At 41.0% G+C, this 21,077-nt stretch overlaps 1 protein-coding gene across 5 annotated transcripts in view; it reads right to left on the reverse strand.

The window, feature by feature from the left end:
* rapgef2b (Rap guanine nucleotide exchange factor 2b) overlaps window positions 1-21,077 on the reverse strand; it is a 534,998-nt gene that overhangs the window by 313,562 nt on the left and 200,359 nt on the right. For 4 of the 5 annotated variants that reach the window (XM_078540424.1, XM_078540432.1, XM_078540414.1 and 1 more), the window contains exon 4: window positions 19,540-19,623. In XM_078540424.1, the coding sequence (XP_078396550.1) occupies window positions 19,540-19,623 (84 nt within the window). Of the gene's footprint in view, window positions 1-1,645; window positions 1,760-19,539; window positions 19,624-21,077 lie in introns of those variants that run through there. The other variant, XM_078540440.1, reaches the window with a different exon arrangement.

Genomic DNA, 21,077 nt, shown 5'->3' on the forward strand with positions numbered 1-21,077 from the left:
TAATACAATAAAAATTTTCCCAGCTTGTCAAAACAGTGTGCTATTCTTACACTGTTAGGTCGTTAACAGTTTAACCTTTTCTTCAGAGAACACCAGAAATGGGAGTTTTCAAAATAAACATCACTGTTTCAATTTATCTCTGGCTTATGATTGCATAGCTCATGCATTGTATGTATTGAAGTAGGACACATTACTAGTCAGGTTGCCTACTCATTTATTTAAAGTTCTTTACCCTTAACCTGGGCCTCTACATTCCAATTTCACAGCAGTCCAGCCCCCACTGCTGTGTTATTCCTTTCTATGGCATCACAAATATTAACTTCATGCAGCATGCCTTCTCCTGTAGTGAATTAAAAGTATTTTACAAATAGTCATTAATTGTCCTTATGCACCGTGGTTTCTCTTTGTCAAGACAACAATGTTCAAGACTGATGGAAGTTTATAATGAAAATAGCAGCATCAGTTTAAATGCTTTTCACAACATTTGTCAAAGTTATGATGTTGCACTAACCATTACTGCTACACTTTAACTTGGCACTTTTAGGCAATAAAGCAAACATAAGTAATGTGCTTATAATGTTATATAAAAACGTAAAACATGTTATGGTACAAAAAAATGCATCTTTCCAATTATACCAAAACAATTCATATTTCTCTTAAAAATCTCTATCCCTACTCAGCAAGGGGAACAAAACTGGGATGAGGATAGTTTGGAAGCCTAGACTGCACCAGAGAATCAGAGAATTGAACCTAACCAGAACTGATAGTGGGATATTTCACATTTATGTTTGATGTTGTAATTGTGCAAAGTAGGTTGCTAAGACAATGCACTCTTCTGTCTGACTCCATCGCTTTGAACAAAACACTTTTATAGTAAATACCGCAGCCTACTGATCAGAATGGCTGTATGGAAATATTATTAGCTTAATCCGGTTTTCTGCATACAAGTGAAACAAAACATAAATAGTTCTTCAAACTTCGTCAAAAACAAAAGATAGGCTTCAATTTGGCAGAAACTTTAGCTATTCCAAGCTTTCTTCCCCCTTTCAGTCATTACAAAATGAACTTAATAGTATTCCAGCAGGCATTCAGCTGTTTCTGACAACATCATTTGCTCTTGACCGAAAGGGTTACTTCACTGCAATGATTTTTTTTCCCTAACAGTACATTGCACAGCCACTCATGGAAAATATGGTTCATAACTGTACTCTACAATTGCACATATATTGGAAATCAATAAAATGAAAAGGGATGTAGATAACTATCAACATTTATCCAGCCAACCTGAGAAATGTTGAATAAACAAAGAAAAACAAACATGAATCCCATTTGTCATGCACTATTTTAAACAAATTAAATCATCAAATGCAGTTTGAAAACTTTCAACATTAAGTCTCATTCTGCTAGTTAAATTTCTGTCAAACTGATTAAATATTTACTACAGGCATCTGCAGTAGCAAAGACAAAATCTAACTTATTCAACTAAACTGCACCAGCACTCACTCGATGGGTATGCGGCCATTGTAAAAACAGCTCATTATCTGAACTACACCAACAGTCACAATGATGTTTGTTGCTTTAGAAAGTAAAAATACAAAACCAAATAGAACTTCAGTGACAAACAAAACAATTCTCTGACCTGTACCTTCTAATCAGAACCAAAGTTGTACCACTTTATCCAAAAGGCCTTTTATTTTGCAGCATTTTTTATCCCAGGCCGAGTTTAGAATCTCTCCTCCTCTTCTGTTGCTGTGGAGAGGCAAGTAAAGCCAAAATTCCAACGGACGGCTCATTTCCTGCCTTGGTGACCTGACTACCTCTCTGCTGGCTGCAAAATATGTGCAGCATATGTTGCTTGCGCATTGCTTCCGCATTCCATCTTCATGACCTCAGCTGGTGTCTGACAGCTGCTCCTCATACGTTGCCATTCAAGAAATGGCTGATTACTAAAGTGTTACTCATTTTAACATATACCCATGTTCCAAGGTCAACCAAAGTGCTATCTTTGATACACAATACAGCAATCTGCATTTTAAAAAAAATGTTATTTTAATCCTTATTTGCATAGCAGTCCTACTACCTCCACAGACTGCCCTGCTACATGAATAGAGGGAGTATTGATGGCTCAAGGCAAAAAACATTAACTTTTAAGTAGTTTCATTGCCTGGCTCCAGAAAGAAGGCACCACAGAATGCTAACAGTAGGAGCTGTCTCTGGCATCACCATTTTCCCCTCTCATTTTATTTGAGCTCTGTATCTCTGTATAAGTCAACAAAATTGTTTTCATATTCATGACCTTCACAAATCTCTTCCCCGCCCCACCCCACCTAAAATCTCCGTGTGTGATTTTCAGTGACTGCCCAGGTGCCATTCTCTTTTATACAGTACTTATTCAAAAGGACTGTGAAACAATCGCAACTAGATCAAATTGCAAAAGCAGCTGTATTATTTGGTACTACCATTTAGACCATCATTCATTCCAAACTAATTTGTAGGCTTCTAAGCGAGGTTTTTGAATTCCCTTCACCACCCCCCACCCCCCCCTTGTCGGGATTCCACAGGGACCGTTCCCTCCAGGACACACTGGTCCACTCCTCCATCACCCCCTATGCCTCAACCCCCTCCCACGGCGCCTTCCCATGCAACCGCAAAAGGTGTAACACCTGCCCCATTACTTCCCCCCTCCTCACCATTCAAAGGCCCAAACACTCCTTTCAAGTGAAGTAGCGCTTCACTTGCACTTCCCTCAATTTAGTCTACTGCATTCGCTGCTCCCAATGTGGTCTCCTCTACATTGGAGAGACCAAACGCAGACTGGGTGACTGCTTTACGGAACACCTTCGGTCTGTCCGCAAGCATGACCCAGACCTTCCTGTTGCTTGCCATTTCAACACACCACCACGCTCTCATGCCCACATGTCCGTCCTTGGCCTGCTGCAATGTCCCAGTGAAGCTCAACACAAACTGGAGGAACAGCACCTCATCTTCTGATTAGACACTTTACAGCCTTCCGGACTTAACATTGAGTTCAACAACTTCAGATCATGAACTCTCTCCTCCATCCTCACCCACTTTTTGATCCCCTTTTTTCTAATAATTATTATATATTTTTATATATATATTTTTCTTTTCCCACCTATTTCTATTATTATTTTTAAAATTTATTTCCATCCATTGTTTTATCTCTACCTTTTAGCCTATTTCGATCCTTCCCCCCACCCCACCCTGACAAGAGCCATCTGTCACTTGCTCATCCTGCTTTCTACCCTAATGTCGCCATTAGCACATCCTTTAGCTAATATCACCACCGTCAACACCCCTTTGACCTTCTGTTTATTACATCTTTGGCAATCTCTCCTTTGCCTCCACCTATCATTGGCCCTCTATCCAGCTTCACCTGTCCCATCACCCTTCAACAGCTTATATTTCACCACATTTCTATTTCTCTTTAGTTCTGATGAAGAGTCATACGGACTCGAAACGTTAACTCTGTCTTCCTCTCCACAGATGCTGTCAGACCTGCTGAGTTTTTCCAGCAATTTTTGTTTTTGTTTTAGGTTTTTGAAGAGTCAACTGTCAAGTAAATATCAACCACTAAATACAAATAATCAACTGAAAAGAAAAATATGTATCAAAGTACTTTAGTTCATCACCTCAACTGACAGAAAAGCAGAGAAGTGAAAACCTCAGAGAGGAAAAAAAACTAATTTGGTGAGTACTTTGGCTCCAAATTAATATTACATTTACCAAATTTTAATGAATATACTTTTAAAAAGGTTAAAACTCAGGATTAAAATTTGGGATGAGCAATAGCATTTCACAGTTTATACCATGGTTCATCTCTCACCCCAAAGACTTGAGCACAAAATCCAGGCTGACACCCCAGTGCAGCAAAACTGAGGGAGTGCAGCACCGTCAGAGGTTCTGTCTTTTGAATAAGATGTTAGACTGAGGCACCATCGGTCCTTACAGGTGGAAATAAAAGGTCCCAAGGTACTATTTTGAATAAGAGGAGAGTTCTGGCCAATATTTATCCCTTAAGCAACATCACTAAAATAGATTTTCTGGGCAATATTACATTGCTGTTATGCGCAAATTGGCTGCTGCATTTCCTACATCAGAACAGTGACTGCACTTCAAAAATGCTTCAGTGCCTGTAAAAAAACTCTTTGGAACATATGGAGGTCCTAAAATGCACTGTATAAGCAAGTTCTTTGTTCTTTCCTTCTCTTTCTGTCTGGGTATTTATTTTGCTTATGCCAAGCTGTATTTTTGAATGCTTTTTGTAATTACAGCCATGGGCATTAATTATTCAGAAAAGTGAGTACAGCTGATAAAAAATCCCCACTGGCTTGATTAAAAAATGCTTTCCATAATAATTCATAAAACAATGTGAAACTTAATAATTGCAAACAGTATCTAATATTTTTTATTCTCAATAATATGGTAATTGGGTTATATGAATGAGGAACACACTGGAAATATTTACACAACACCAGTTTTATTGAGTACCTAGAAAACTAGTGTGTGATTAAAATCACATGAAATGACTTTCTAAACGTTTAACAATAGTTAGGTATAGCTACAAATCTGGATTCTTTATCCAAACACAAAGCAAGCAACAGCTCATTGTTTATCAGTCTGGACAACTAGGTCCTATCATGTAACAAATATATTGAAATATTTTTAATTTATTCAAGCTTTGGTGACAAATTTGTTACGATATGCATAAATGAATTTCCCAGATACCCATGTACAGAGAATGTTTTAGAGGGGAATACACTGAAAATTGAATTGCAGGCATGTAATGAAATATTCTTCTCTGGCCTGGATGAGTGCAGCTCCAACATCACTCAAGAAGCTCGATGTCATCCAGGACAAAGCAGCCACCTTTAAATATTCACTCCCTCCAACGCTGGTGCACAATGACACCAGTGTGTACCATCTAGAAGATGGGAACATAGGAAATAGGAGTAGGCCATTCGGCCCATCGAACCTTCTCCTATTCAAACAGTTCATGGCTGGTCATCTACCGCTTATGCCATTTTTCCCACTATTCCCAAATCCCTTGATGTCATTAGTTGCACTGCAGCATCTCACCAAAGCTTCTTTGACAGCATCTTTCAAACCTGTGGCCTCTACCACCTAGAAGGACAAGGGCAGCAGGCTCATGGGAGGACCACCACCTGCAAGTTCTCCTCCAAGTCATACACTATCCAACTTTCTGAAGTTTATCATCATTCCTTCACTGTCGTTGGATCATAACTCCCTCGCTAACAACACTGTGGCTGTGTCTATACCACATGGACTGCTGTGGTTCAAAAAGATGGCTCACCACCACCTTCTCTAGGACAATTAATGTTGGCCTTGTCAGTGAAATTTACATCCCATGAATGAATAAAATTATAAAATTCAGCAGTATTTTAAGCCTCATGCCACGCCACACTATTGGTGTGAGATAGGTAGCTGCAGTGTGCCTTTTGCAACCAGTAAGTTATGTTAAGGGCTGGTTGTGTTTGCAATCGAGAACAATGAAAAAATTGTTTTAACATAAATTTAACCAGGAGGTCTAACAGAATCCCTTGAGCGCTTTCTTAAAGCTTGTTGTGACTGGTATTATACACCATGTGGTGTCAAGTCCAGGTGAAATTGCCTCGATGGGGAAATCTCACAATCTTACAGTGAAGTGTCAGTTTGAAACTTGACTGGATTTAGGGACACCATTTTAGCTGCCCTTGCCTGGCAGAAGTAGTCAAAGGTGAGCCACTCATTCCCACTGATCCCACTTCCTTCTTGCTGAGTCCAGATATTAACCTGCTCGTTGAACAAGCTAGCAGGAAGGCAGCAGGGGCCTGATTTAAATATGCAGAACAGGTCCAATTATGTCATCAGGACCTGATCTGCACCTTCAACCTGAGGGGGTGTCAGCTGTGGCTCAGTTCATAGCACCCTCGCCTTTGAATCAGAGGGTTGTGGGTTCATGTCCCACTCCTGGAAACCAAGAACTGTGATTGTACTCAAAAAGAGTTGCAATCTGTGACTGTTGGTAACTCAAAAGAGTTTCAACCTGAGGGGGTGTCAGCTGTGGCTCAGTCCATAGCACCCTCGCCTTTGAATCAGAGGGTTGTGGTTTCACGTCCCACTCCCGGAAACCAAGAACTGTGATTGTACTCGAACGAGTTGCAATCTGTGACTGTTGATGACTCGAAAGAATTTTTCAACCTGAGGCCCGGAGGTGTCAGCTGTGGCTCAGTTCATAGCACCCTCGGCTTTGAATCAGAGGGTTGTGGGTTCATGTCCCACTCCCGGAAACAAAGAATTGTGATTGTACTCGAACGAGTTGCAATCTGTGACTTTTGATAACTCGAAAGAGTTTCAACCTGAGGGGGTGTCAGCTGTGGCTCAGTTCATAGCACCCTTGCCTTTGAATCAGAGGGTTGTGGGTTCGTGTCCCACTCCCGGAAACCAAGAACTGTGATTGTACTCGATAAGAGTTGCAATCTGTGACTGTTGATAACTCGAAAGAATTTTTCAACCTGAGGCCCGGAGGTGTCAGCTGTGGCTCAGTTCATAGCACCCTCGCCTTTGAATCAGAGGGTTGTGGGTTCATGTCCCACTCCTGGAAACCAAGAACTGTGATTGTACTCGAAAGAGTTGTAATCTGCGACTGTTGATAACTCGAAAGAGTTTCAACCTGAGGCCCGGAGGTGTCAGCTGTGGCTCAGTTCATAGCACCCTCGCCTTTGAATCAGAGGGTTGTGGGTTCATGTCCCACTCCCAGAAACCAAGAACTGTGATTGTACTCAAAAAGAGTTGCAATCTGTGACTGTTGATAACTCGAAAGAGTTTCAACCTGAGGCCCAAGGTGGTGCAGCAAACCTGGACCATAAGAGGTCCAGTTGGTGAATTTTGAAGTTATATTTCAAGTTTCTTTGTTAGCCAGGAGGAGAAGGGGTGCTCCTCCAGGTATAGCTAGGAAAGCTTGGGCCTCCCTCTGCACTAGGTTGCCTGACCTCCTCCCCCACTCACCCATGCTCATGGTCAGATCTTTCACCCAAGAACCCCACCCTCAACCCCAATTGCTCAAACTGGCTTCTTACACTTTCCAAACCCTTCTCAAAGCCTTTAGACCCCTCCACTTCTCCCAATATTTCCACAGGCTCATCCCTCCCCTCCCCAATGATTACCGGGGACCCTTCACAAAACCTTTTCCACTTTACAATATTGTATTGCAAAAATTAAACTAAAACACAGATACATGAACAATGGCAGGTGTTACAGGTGTTGGCAAATAGATACATTGCTTTCATATGGTTGTTTTCATCCTTTCCCATTTCCTCTGATGTAGTTTATGAGCCTGTCAATAAATTACATTTTTTTCTGAATGCAGTAACAATTTAGTTAAGTCAGATAATCCAGTGCCTGAATTGAACATTGTATAATCTCTTATTAAAGTTCAGTTATCCAATGACTGTTTCTTACTTTTTCTTGGGATATGGGTGATACTGCCAAGGTTACTTTATTGCCCATCTCTAGTTGTCTCGAGAAGGTGATGGCAGGGCAGCTTCTTGATCCACTGCACCTTTCTGGTGATATTTCTCCCACAGTATTGTTTGGTAGGTAATTTCAGGATTTTCACCGAAAAACAATGATGGAATGGCTACATATTTCCATGTCAGGATGCTATGTGACTTGGAAGGGTTCTTGGAGATGATGCATGTCATGATACAGCTGCTCTTTGACCTCTGTGGTAGGTGGAGGTGCTGTTCAAATAACCTTAGTGAATTCTGCAGAATTTTCAACAGTTACAGTGGGCTGGTGGGGTGGGGGGTGGGGGGAGAGTTATGGTGGGAGATATACATCCAGCAGCTAAAGTGCATCAGAGGTGGTGAGGGCTGTTAATTGAATTTTTGGCCTTGATTGGTTTCATTTATATTGTATTTGGGCCAAATAACCACAATGTAACATAATTTGTTCTTCATATTTCTAAAACTAAAGGCCCCAGTTACAGAACATTCAGCTAGAGCATGCAATGTAATCAGTAAGAGCCACAAAAACATTGGTTTTAATTATCAACAAGAATCCCAACCAACACAAGTGGCCCTGAGACACAAGTGTCCTTTGTTTAAACTGCTACATTCATTGGGCAAAAAAATCCTTATTTGGTCTGCATCTCAAAAGGTCTCAACCAATGTTCCCACTAAACTGTGTGGGTACATGACCATGCAGCAATCAGGATTGTGTTGCCCACGGGGTGAACAGGACATACATAAGCAGTGGTCTCTTTAAGAAGCGTACATTCACAGCCATGCAGCAATTTTAAAGGAATCATACAATGTAACAAACATTTGCACAGAGCAAAGGAAAATTAGAGAGAACATTGTTCTCAACTCAAATTGTTGCCTGCTTAAGTCCTTTGGGGGGGTGGGTTGGGACGGAAGGGGGGGGGGGGGAGCTTTAGTTAGAACCAGTTAGAGTTTGAATTTTAATTTCCTTAAAGACAGCATTTCCCAACCCCACCTCACCACCACAACATAATTACTGAGATCACTCGAAACTTCCTTTCCTATAGCAATAAATATCATTTTAGATACTACTTTTAGTCCTTTCAGGAGATTACTGTCATCTGCAATTCATGTGAAAGAAATTCAGAAACATATCCAGTGATCTGAGAGCAAACAATCTTGGTGTCTCCAGTAGGAGATTTCTGCTGTATGCTAGATATAGGGAAACCGTAAATACATGTGTTTATATATCTATGATTTTACTACACCAAACACACATGAAAGCTGTGCACTTCACTTCATCTGCATATTTCATTCTTTTCCAACTTATCCTAACAAGTCCAGATGCCCAAAAAGATTTCCAAACCTTGCTATTCGTTGCTACACATTTCAGATCTGATTATATTTAAATTGTTATGCAATATTGATTATTACCAGCTACCAATACTGGAGGACAAGTTTCTTATCAATGTGTTTCCACGGTAATTATACATAGCGACTGGAGCCATTCTCCCAATTATACTTATTGTTACATAAGTTGCAGATGATCATGGAATTATACAGAACAGAAGGAAGCCATTCAGCTCATCTTTGAAACAACTATCCCATTAGTCACATTCCCTGCTCTTACCCTATAGCCTGACAAATTTCTCTTTTTCAACTATATATTCAATTCCACTTGAAACCAGTTTGTTGGCATAGAAAAGTAAGCTCAATAATATTTCTTCACTGTGAAATGTTATCAAAGTAAAGGAGTAAAATAGCACTAGGCAAAAGCAGAATACTGCAGAAACTTGTATTTTAATTTTTCTTCAGTAACTGTATGAAGCCTTGATTCAATGAAGTGAGCACAAATCAAATCTGACGGTCTGTAACAATGTGAGATGGTACAGAAGATAAATATTGAATTCGTCTGTCCATGTGACATAATGTTTCAAATTCCATGACATATCACAGCTCATTCCTGATTTATTGTATAATTGCAGACACATTTTATCAAAGCTGCTAGAAGAAAACTGGTGTAAACTAAACAAAAACATCATCCAAGTTACATGAACTAAGTATCAGTTCAATCTGGACAATGACATGAGCACAATTTTCCACAGCAAATTAGGATCTATTTGTGGTTTTTATGGTATATATTAGCTAATTATATAATCATTAATGTTCTCGGGCTTTATATTAACATTTCAGAAGCTATAAAGATTTGAATCCTTTTTGTGTTGCAAAATTAATGTTTCTCTCTTGAAGCATTGGAATAAATATGTATAATATTTAATTAATAACACACCATTTTATACAGAAGAACTGAATCAAAACCCAAGTGTTCATGGAAAGGAAATGCTTATCTACAAAATACACAAAAAAAAACTGTCAGGAGATTTTACCTTACTAAATCCAACATTTTACATTGCAATATTGCCCAGAAACCAGAGCAGTTTGTGTTTTTCCGAGCAGAAAAAAAGTGCATATTACATGTGATTATATATATGCAATAATTTTTCCACAGTGGTATCAAATTTTAGTTAAAAATAGATTCCGAATATCACGCGGAAAAACAGTTAGGCATCACCAACACGTGTAGGAGGTTCTGGAATCCAGAAGCACTCTCAGCATGTGCCAAAAAGCTAAGTAATTCATGCCTTTTGACTTAAAAACTAGTTGCACAAAATTTTTCAGGCAACATGCTTCAGTAAAAACATTTGAAATCCACTGCTCTAACAGGATTTATAAAAGAACTGGCAGATGATTCAAAATCTAATAAGTAACTTTGCATAAGCTTTTTGTTCTACTAATCCAGAATTCTGAATCAGGGCAGCTGAATTCAACCTCAGGTTCAATTTCCATATTGCTAAACTGCTCACGATTGATATGCAATGATGCAGCATCAACTACCATCAATTTTACACTGTAAGAGCAAAATAAGCCTTAAACTTACCAATGTCATTAGTTGATCACTTTTAGGAATGCAGTACTCGCAAAATTAGCGCTAGAAAATTGCTGCAGTTATCTCAATGGAAATTTTGGCCCAGAACTCCCGTGCAATGGCAATCACTGTCGGATTGCCACTCTGCTCCTTTTTACTTACCCAGGTTGGGAGCTGCGCATTTCTTACCTGATCTTCTGTCACAGGTCTGGTGAGAAATGTGCGGCGTAGCAGCTCCCGAGTCCTTCCAGTTCAGGCAGCAGTACTGGAGCATGTGATGCCAAGCCCCTTTTTACGGCACTAGTTGGAGGGTAGTTGAGGGGTCCAGTGTGGGAGTTGGGTGAGGGGAGCTAGGTCAGTGCCTTGGTTACCCAGGAGTTAGAAGTGATTTTAATCCTTCTAACTTTTCCTGGGTAACTATTCTGCTGAGAGAGTCAGAACCATCCAAAGTCTCCGATTTATATGTGAGGTTCAGATGCAGGGCAATTCCCATCCATTCCTTGCATGGGGACTTCCAGGGGTCCCCCAGCACATTTTCCGGGCTATCTCCCGGGTATGATCCCACGGAGATCGGAAGCTTTGGGCCATTAAGTCATTTGACCAGCAGAATTGATTAAGTAATAGAATTTTACATTATTTGCCAGTTCAGAAGGTAAGAATCATCATGTGATTTTTATGAGCTTTCCTCTCCAGCGTTTAAAAAGGGACAAAGGAGTAAATGGAGTAATTCCAGGCCAGCAAGCCTAATCTTGTTGGTAGGCAAATAAGGAGGAGGATACAAGAAATAGGAGCAGGAGTAAACCAAATGGCCCTTCCACCCTGCTCTGCCATTCAATATAGTGCCTCAAATCTACTTTTCTGCCTGCTCCCCACGTCTATTTATCACACAAGGGACCAAAAATCTATTTATCCCAGGTTTGAATATACTCAATGATGGCATATCTACAACCCCCAAGGCTAGAGAATTCCAAAGATTTACAACCCTTTGAGCAAAAAAATTTCTCATCTCAGTTCTAAATAATCGACCTCATCGTGAGACTGTGTTCCTATTCTCTGGATTCTCCAGCCAAGGGAAGCAATCTCTCAGTGTCTACCCCATCAAGTCCATTCAGATATTCCAATAAAATCAACTCTCATTCCTCTAATTTCGAGAGAATATAGGTCCAATTTACTCAGCCTCTCATCATAGGGCAACCCTCTCATTCCAGGAACCAACATATTAAACCTTCACTGTACTGCCTCCAAGGCAAGCATATTATTCCTTTGATATGGAGGCCTGAACTGCGCATGGTACTCCAGGTGTGTTCTCACCAAAGATCTTTACAATTGTAATGAGACTTCCTTGTTCTTATACTCTTGTCCTTTACATTAAAGGCCAACATGTCCTTTGCCTTTCTAATTGCTTGCTGTACCTGCAAACTAACTTTCTGTATTCCTTGTACTAGTGCACATCTCTCTGGATGTCAACATTTACATATTTTAAGCCTTTTAGAAAATATTCTGCTTTTCTGTTCTTACAACAAAAGTGAATAAGCTCACACTTCCCCGCATTATACTCCATCTGCCACCATGTTGCCCACTCACTTAACCTGTCTATATCTGTTTGCAATTTCTTTATATCCTCCTCACAGCCTGCATTCCCACCTAGCTTTCAATCACCGGTAAACATGGATATATCACTTTACTCTTAGACTCTTTGTCTAAGTCATTTATATAAATTATAAATAGCCAAGGCTCCAGCACTGATATTTGCAGCACTCCACTAGTTACAGCCTGCCAACATGAAAATGCCCATTTTAAAAATTCATTCACGGGACATGGGCTTCGTTGGCTGGGCCAGCATTTATTGCCCATCCCTAGTTGCCCTTGAGGGAGTGCTGGTGAGCTGCCTTCTTGAACCACTGCAGTCCACGTGGTGTAGGTACATCCACAGTGCTGTTAGGAAGGGAGTTCAGGATTTTGACCCAGCGATATTGAAGCAACGGCAATATATTTCCAAGTCAGAATGGTGAGTGACTTGGAAGGGAACTTCCAGGTGGTGTTGTTCCAATCTATCTACTATCCTTGTCCTTCTAGGTGGTAGTGGTCGTGGGTTTGGAAGGTGCTGTCTAAGGAGCCTTGCTGAATTCCAGCAGTGCATCTTGTAGATGGTACACGCTGCTGCTACTGTGAGCTGGTGGTGGAGGAAGTAAATGTTTGTGGATGTGGTGCCAATCAAGCGGGCTGCTTTGTCCTGGATAGTGTCAAGCTTCTTGAGTGCTGTAGGAGCTGCCCTCATACAGGCAAGTGGGGAGTATTCCATCACACTCCTGACTTGTGCCTTGTAGATGGTGGACCAGCTTTGGGGAGTCAGGAGGTGAGTTACTCACCGCGCGATTCCTAGCCTCTGACCTGCTCTTGTAGCCACAGTATTTATATGGCTAGTCCAGTTCAGTTTCTGATCAATGCCATTGAACATCAAGGGGCGATGGTTAGGTTCTCTCTTGTTGGACATGGTCATTGCCTAGAACTTGTGGGGCACAAATGTTACTTGCTACTTGTCAGCCCAACCCTGGATGTTTTCCAGGCCTCGCTGCATTTGGACATGGACTGCTTCAGTATTTGAGGAGTCGCAGAAGGTGCTGAACATTGTGCAATTATCAGCGAACATCCCCACTTCTAACCTTATGATGGAAGGAAGGTCATTGATGAAGCAGCTGAAGATGGTTGGGCAGAGAACACTACCCTGAGGAACTCCTGCAGTGATGTCCTGGAGCTGAGATGACTGAGACAACCATAACCATCTTCCTTCGTGCTAGGTATGACTCCAACCAGTGGAGAGTTTTCCTCCTGATTCCCATTGACTCTAGTTTTTGCCAGGGCTCCTTGATAGCACACTCAATCAAATGCGGCTTTGATGTCAAGGACAGTCACTCTCACCTCACCTCAGGAGTTCAGCTCTTTTGTCCATGTTTGAACCAAGGATGTAATGAGGCTGTGAGCTGAGCGGCCCTGGCGGTACCCAAACTAGGCATCAGTGAGCAGTTTATTGCTAGGCACTGTTGATGACCCCTTCCACTACTGATGACCAAGCGTAGGCTGATGGGGCAGTAACTGGCCGGGTTGGATTTGTCCTGCTTTGTGTGTACAGGACATACCTGGGCAATTTTCCACATAGCCAGGTAGATTACATTGTTGTAGCTGTGCTGGAATAGCTTGTCTAGGGGTGTGGCAAGTTCTGGAGCACAAGTCCTCAGTACTATCGCCGGAATATTGTCAGGGCCCATAGCCTTTGCACTACCCAGTGCCTTCAGCCGTTTCTTGATATCAAGTGAAGTGAATCGAATTGGTTGAAGACTGGCATCTGTGATGCTGGGGACCTCCAGAGGAGGCCGAGATGGGTTCCCACTCGGCACTTCTGGCTGAAGATTGTAGTAAATGCTTCAGCCTTATCTGTTGCACTGATGCGCTTACTCCTACTCTCTGCTTCCTATCTGTTTACCAATCCTCAATCCATGCCAATATATAACCCCCAACTCCATGAGCCCTTATCTTGCATGTTAACCTTTTGTGTGGGACCTTTCAAATGGCTTTTCAGAATCCAAGTATACTATATATACTGGCTCCCCTACTCACTACATTCTCAGAAAATTCGAATACATTTGTCAAACATATTTCCCTTTTGTAAAACTACATTGATTTTGTCTGATCATATTATGATTTTCGAAATGCGTTGTTAAGACTTCTGTATTATTAGATTCCAGCATTTTCCTGGCCTGTAATTCCCTGTTTTCTCTTACTCTTTTGAATAGGTATGTTACATTTGCTAACTTCCAATTCAGCAGGACCATTCTAGAATCCAAGGAAGTTTGGAAAAACATAACCAGGTTCATCCCAAGGGTAAAACTATTCTCAAGGACAATTAGGGCTGGGCAATAAATGCTGGTCTAGCCTGCAATGCCCACATCCCAGCACTGAATAAAAAAACCCACAATCTCTGCAGCTATCTCTTTTAGGATGTTGGCCATCAGGTGCTGGATATTTGTTGGCATTTAGTCCCACAAGCTTCTGCACTACTTTTCTTATTGATTATTTTAAGTTTCTAACTCTTACTGGCCCCTTGGTTACCTTCTATTTTTGGTATGTAATTTGTGTCTTCTACTGTAAAGTCAAACATTAAATATTTGTTCAAACCTGTCATTTCCTTGGGGTAATTTCTCCTGCCTCTGCCTCTAAGGGACCAATATTTACTTTAGCTACTTACCTCCTTTTTACCTGCTTGTAAAAGCTCTTACAAACCATTTTTATGTTCCTGGCTAGCTTACGCTCATATTCTCCTTTTTCCCATTTTATCAACTTTTTGGTCACCCTTTGCTGGTTCCTAAAATGCTCCCAATCCTCAGGTTTACTACTGCTCTTCACAACTATTAATCAAATACTATCTTCAGCTTATTCAGTAAACTGCAGGTTGATCTTTCTTGCTGATTTATTTAATGGAACATTTTTTGTTGAAACATTTGAATCATTTCTTTAAATTTTCACACTAATTATTTAGCACCATACCTTTTATTGTTTATCTACAACCTGAGCCAGCTCTCTCCTCATACATATGTAACTGGATTTAAGTTTAAGATTCTTCCTTTGGACTTGAGTATGTCACTCTCAAACTTAATACTGAATTCAATTGCATAATGATCACTTTTGGTAGCAAAAAATTGTCATGGACAGTATCAGTCATCATCTAGAAAGGTACAAATTAATCAAGGATAATCAGCATGGATTTGTTATGGGAAGATCATGTCTGACTAACCTGATTGAAATTTTTAAGGATGGTTGATGAGAGTAGTATGTTTGATGTAGTCTACTTAGCAAGGCTTTAATAAAATCCCACATAGCAGACTGGTCAGAAAAGTAAAAGCTCATGAGATCCAAGCGCTAATGGCAAATTGGATGCAAAATTGCTCAGTGGCAGGGAACAAAGAGCAATGGTAAACAATTGTATTTGTGACTGTAAGGATGTTTCCAGTGAGGTTCTGCAGGTCTCAGTACTCAGCCCCTTGCTTTCTGTGGCATTTAATAATCATTTGAACTTAAATGTAGGTGGAATGATTAAGAAGTTTGTAGATCATACAAAAATTTGTTGAGGTTATGAACTGGCCAGATGGGCTGCAATGTTGCAAATGGAACTCAATCCAGAGGAGTGTGAGGCAGCACTTTTGGGAAGGACAAACAAAGCAAGGGAATACACAGTGAAAGGCAGTATACTGAGAACTGTAGAGGAACAGAAGGATCTAAAGATCTTGGAGTACATGTTCACAGATCGCTGAATGTAGCAGGATAGGTAAATAAGGTGTCTAAGAAGGCATATGGGGTACTTTCTTTTATTAGTCAAAGCACAGAGCATAAGAGCAGAGAGGTAATGCTAATACTGTGTAAAACACTAGTTGAGCCACTGCTTACAGTCTGGTCACCGCATTACACACACGATGCGATCGCATTAGGGAGGGTGCAGAGGAGATTTACAAGGATATTGCCAGGACTGAAGAATTTTAGCCATGAGGCAAGATTAGAAAGGCTGGTGTTGTTTTCTCTGGAACAAAGGAGGCTGAAGGGAGACTTAATTATAAGTACAAAATTAAGATGGGCCTAGATAAAGTGGATAGAAAGGATCTATTTCCCTTTGCAGAGAGATCAATAACCACGAGGCATAGATCTAAAGTAATTAGCAAGCGATTAAAGGGGAGTTGACAAGAGCTTTTTTCCCCACACACAGTGTGGTGGGGTTCTGGAACCTGCAAGGGTGGCAGAGACAGGAACCCTAATCGCATTCGAAAAAATACTTGGATATGCACCTACAGTGCTGTAACTTACAGGGCTATGGACTGAGAGCTGGAAAGTGGAATTAGGCTAAATAGCTCTTTTCCAGATGGCACAGACACAGGGGGTTGAATGGTTTTAGGTGCGATAAATTCTGTTGATCTCTAGTGCTTTTTTTTGGTACTGGGGCTACAAGTTATGCCACATATTGAACTGTGTCCCCATATTGCACTGCAGAATTATCAACTGGAAGAAGTTTGGAACTTGAGAGGCACAGAGCTCATTTCCAAATTGCAGCAACAAGGGGTGTTTTTGGCTTCCCCTTGGTCTTTTCTCAGGAGGAATGAATGTAAATAACTTAGTTATTCAGAAAATCATACAGCACAGAAGGAAGCCATTCAACTATCATGTCTGTGCTGGTTCTCTGAAAGAGCTATCCAATTAAGACTGACTTCACTGCTCTTTTCCCCATAGTCCTGGAAATTTCTCTTTTTAAAGTATATATTCAATTTCCTTTGGAAAGTTACGACAATCTGCTTCCATCACCTTTCAGGAAGTGCATTCCAGAACGTAACAACTTACTATTTAAAAATAATTCTCATGTTCCCTTGGGTTTTTCCCCCAATTATCTTAAATTGGTGTCCTCTAGTTGCTGACCCTCATGCAGAAGAAATAAATTCTCCCCACCCATTCAATCAAACCCCTCATTAGTTTGAACAGCTCTTCTCAATCTCCCCTTAAACTTTCTCTGCGCTAACAAGCAAAGAAGGCAGAGGAAGATAACTTATCTTCCTCTTTCCTTTTATATGCATACCATGCATTTTTGTTTAAGTCCATTGTCCCATTCTTCTTTCTCCCTCTTACTAGGTAGTAGATGAAACTTAATGCCAGCATATGTGAAGCACTGAAGATTGGAGCACATTGCAAGGGAAACTGTGCAACAGGAATGGCCCATGAATGGTGTTGAAACAGTAACGGATGAAGACGAAAAAGACCTGGGAGACTTGGATTCAAAAGGCTCAACTAATACTGAGCAGTGATCAACACAAATATAGCTACAAAAGTAGATCAGAAATCAGAGAAACTCATGATGAAACTGTGTAATGCTCTGGTCAAATTATCTGTCGGATCCTTGGGGATGGATGACATAAGTCAATTGTATCAAAGGCAACAGGCCAGTCATGAAGGAAGGTGAGGAATAATTCCAATGCTAACAGTCACATAGGGTGTAATTTGCAACTTTGATAACAGCTGTTTCTATTCACAGGTGAAAACCTGGTTGGACAGGTTCAAACAGTGTTTTTTCAGAAAGTAGGCACAGATTTGGGAGATGACAACACATTCAAGGATTTTGGAGAGAAAAGCAAAGTTAGAGATGGAGCCAGGCTTTGCAAAGCCAGAGGGGTCAAGTTATCTTTTTAGTGAGATGGCAGTGAGGTGTTACAATGGAAAATTTAAAAGGTGGTGGACAGTACCCAAGGAGAAGGAATCATTAACAACATCAGCTAACATGGGGACAGGAAGGCAAATTGGGCGGTCAAAGGTTTAGTGAGAACTGGACTTAGTGAGCAGAAGCTTGAAATATGCTTTGGGAGGGCGTGAAGAGTCACAGGAGAGAAACTACAGAAAGATGCAAGTTCAGGGCGAGGACATGGGGATATCCCGGTAGAAATTTGTCTTGGTGGGCTAGAGGAAGGGAGAAAAGTGACAGAGACAGCTAAATAGATGGTCTATCATCACAGCAAATTAGTTCATGAGCGCCTCACACAATGTTGGAGGTGAAGGTAGGGGGTGCAGAGGACAGAGGTTTAAGAAAACGGATGGTAATGAGAAATTAAGCCTGGGGTCACCTTTACATTCCAGCATGACCTTGGAATAGTGTGCATTTTTAACAGAGGAGACCAGGACCCAATCATGCTTTGTATGGTCCAGCTAAATGGCTAAACTAGTTGTCAGCCATAAACTTTCAATTCCACATCCATTGGACTTAAGCAAGCAAGATTGGACACTTTACTGGAGCAATAACCAGGGTGGGAAGCATAAGAACTTTACTGTGGAGGGGAGCATGTGATTGAGCAGGTAAGCAGCTACAGAAAAGTCATGGTGATTGGAAGACCAAAGGCTAGCCAGTAGGCAATTTGAAAGTGCAGCTGTAAGAGAACTTGGGCATGAATTTTTTCCAGAATCAGACACAAGAGAAGGAGAAGTTGGGCACAGCGTGAATGGAGAGGTCAGAAATAACCTTATTTGTGAATGGCACAATGAACACAGAGAGGTCTCATGAGATGGTCAGGTCAAGAGGATGGCCAAGGCTATGGGTAGACTAGTTTACAAGGAGGGAGTTGTCCAGGGAGGACAGGAGGGCAGTGAACTCAAAAAGAGGGCAAGACAAGTTGAGATGAAGGTAGAAATCTCAGGGTGAGAAGTCACTCAGTCAAGGCAGAGGGGGTTAGGCAGTGAAGATATTTTGATGAGAAACATGGTGTGATACTTGAGTGGGTATTAAGAAATGAAGGTTTTAAAGGAGAGGCGAGGGGGATGGAACATGAGAGGCTAAAAGAAGAAATGCCAGACATATAGGGGAACAGGAACAGAAACAGTGATTTCATGAGCAAGGCCACAGCAGTGGTTTGGTTGGGGCAGATGGCAGAATGTGGGGAGGCTTCAGTAAGGGGCAGGTGGCATCACCTGTGAACGAAGTTTTCATAGAGGCCATAACATCTTTGCAATCATCGACACAATAAGGTCATGGATGTCAAAGACTTTGTTCCCACAACCAAGCTGACATTCTGGAGGGAGATGTGGGGAGGACTGGCAATAGCTGGTCCGCTGGCAGAGTCCACAGGGCCAGCAGGGAAAGCGAAGAATGGAACCAGAAAGAGATCGACAAGATTAGTCCTGGGTGTACACCGAGTGGTGAGATAGGAGGACGACACTGTTGGGGTTGCTACTCAATGAGTGCTCTTTGGAGGATGTCAAAATTGATTTACTAACATAAAATAAAGTTTTCGGGTCATTTTAATTTCAATGAATATTAAGATCCTTCAATAATACATTAGCAAGTTATTTATTTTCTGGCCCATTAAAACTTTAACATGAGTTTAACTGTCACATTAATCCAGCATATGTTAACAAGTGTAATAAGAACATTTCAATCACAGTAACTCGGAAGTACACAATGTATTTCACATGTTGGAATTGGTTGCCTTATCACATGGACAATTATAAAATTCAATATTCAAACAATTAATGCATTATACAAAACACTCATCTACATACAATTTTGTATAAGTTTGTTTATTGCAAACATACCTGCTTCTGGGAAGAAACATGGATTCTTTGATGAATACAGAACCAGACAAGAGTATGTACCAACATGTGCCAATATCATCAGGGCTAGAAGAAAGAAGGGAAAAGTGAGTAACAGAAATGACAGAAAATGGGAATAGACTACAACAAAACTAACTGCACTGATAGATTTGTAAACCCACATATAAATAAACCTGTAGAATCAGTTATATGCACAAGGCTCTGTGGATCTGTTGAAACAAGTTTCTATATATGAGCACGCCACAGAACTGTCCAATTATTTCCAGACATTACCTATTCAGTTTTACGCTGATAGGTCACCTCTGCACGGATTGTCAATGAATACAACAAAGATCATATTCTCCAGTAAACTTACAATCTAGAATTGCTTAAAAATAAAGACAGTTTAAAATGGAGACTGAAAAGCATCTGTGGCCCTGGTTTAATTAGCACCACCTTCTAAATTTGGTTCACCTGATTCACTTGGTCTTGATTTTCTCCATGCATAACATCATGGAAGATCAACTAGCACTATCTAAAATGATTAAATACCCATTTGCCTAAATTTCACATGCCAAATTCAACAAATATTTGCATTTATATAGTGCACTTAATTAATAAAAACATTCAAAGATCTTAGAATCATAGAAAGTTTATGGCACAGAAAGAGGGCACTTGGTCCATCATGTCTGCACCAGCTGAAAAACAACCCACCCAGCCTAATCCCACTTTCCAGCATTTGGCCCGTAGCCCTTCAGGCTACAGCACTTCAGGTGCATATCTAAACATCTTTTAAATGAGTTGAGGGTTTCTGCCTCTACTACCCTTTCAGGTAGTGAATTCCAGACCCCTTCAACCCTCTGGGTGAAAATATTTTTCATATAAGCACAATCAAAAATTGGACATTGTGCCAAATGACAATATAACACAAGTAGTGACCAAAAGTTTGAGTAAATAAATAGGCTTTAAGGTGATATTAAAGGAGAGAAAGCTAGCAAGGATGACAGTTTTAGAAAGGGAATTCTGGAGCATGGAATCTAAATAGCCACTATAGATGGGCTGTAAGAATGGACAAGGGGGCAGAGTCAGAAGAACTGAGAACATACGAGAGTTTTAGGGCTGGAGGAGGTTACAATGATGGAGAGGGGCAAGGCCAAGTGAGTGGCTGTGAATACAGGTGGGGGAGTTTGCATGGAGGGAGGGATTTAAAGAGGACAGGAAGGCAATGGATGCAGAAATGAGGGCAAGAGGAGATGAAGTCATCAGGGATCACGAGTCAGGTCAGTTCAGAGGCTGAGGAAGGAGTTTGGATATCTTGGGGTCGGGGTGGGGGAACAAGGTGAAGCTTGCAGGCGGTTGAAAGCAAGAATTTTTAGAGGTGAGTTGGGTGAAACAAGGTGCCAGAGAGTACAGAAATAGACCAATATATGTGTTGGTGATGAGGGGCCATACTGCTACCACTGAAATCTAGACAAGGCATGTGGCATAAAGTATAGCCACACAGGAAGGTTTTTTAAGCAGCAAGGTGCAAGTTTCAGTCA

Source organism: Cetorhinus maximus, chromosome 1 (assembly GCF_964194155.1).
Source record: "Cetorhinus maximus chromosome 1, sCetMax3.hap1.1, whole genome shotgun sequence".
Lineage (NCBI taxonomy): Eukaryota > Metazoa > Chordata > Chondrichthyes > Lamniformes > Cetorhinidae > Cetorhinus > Cetorhinus maximus.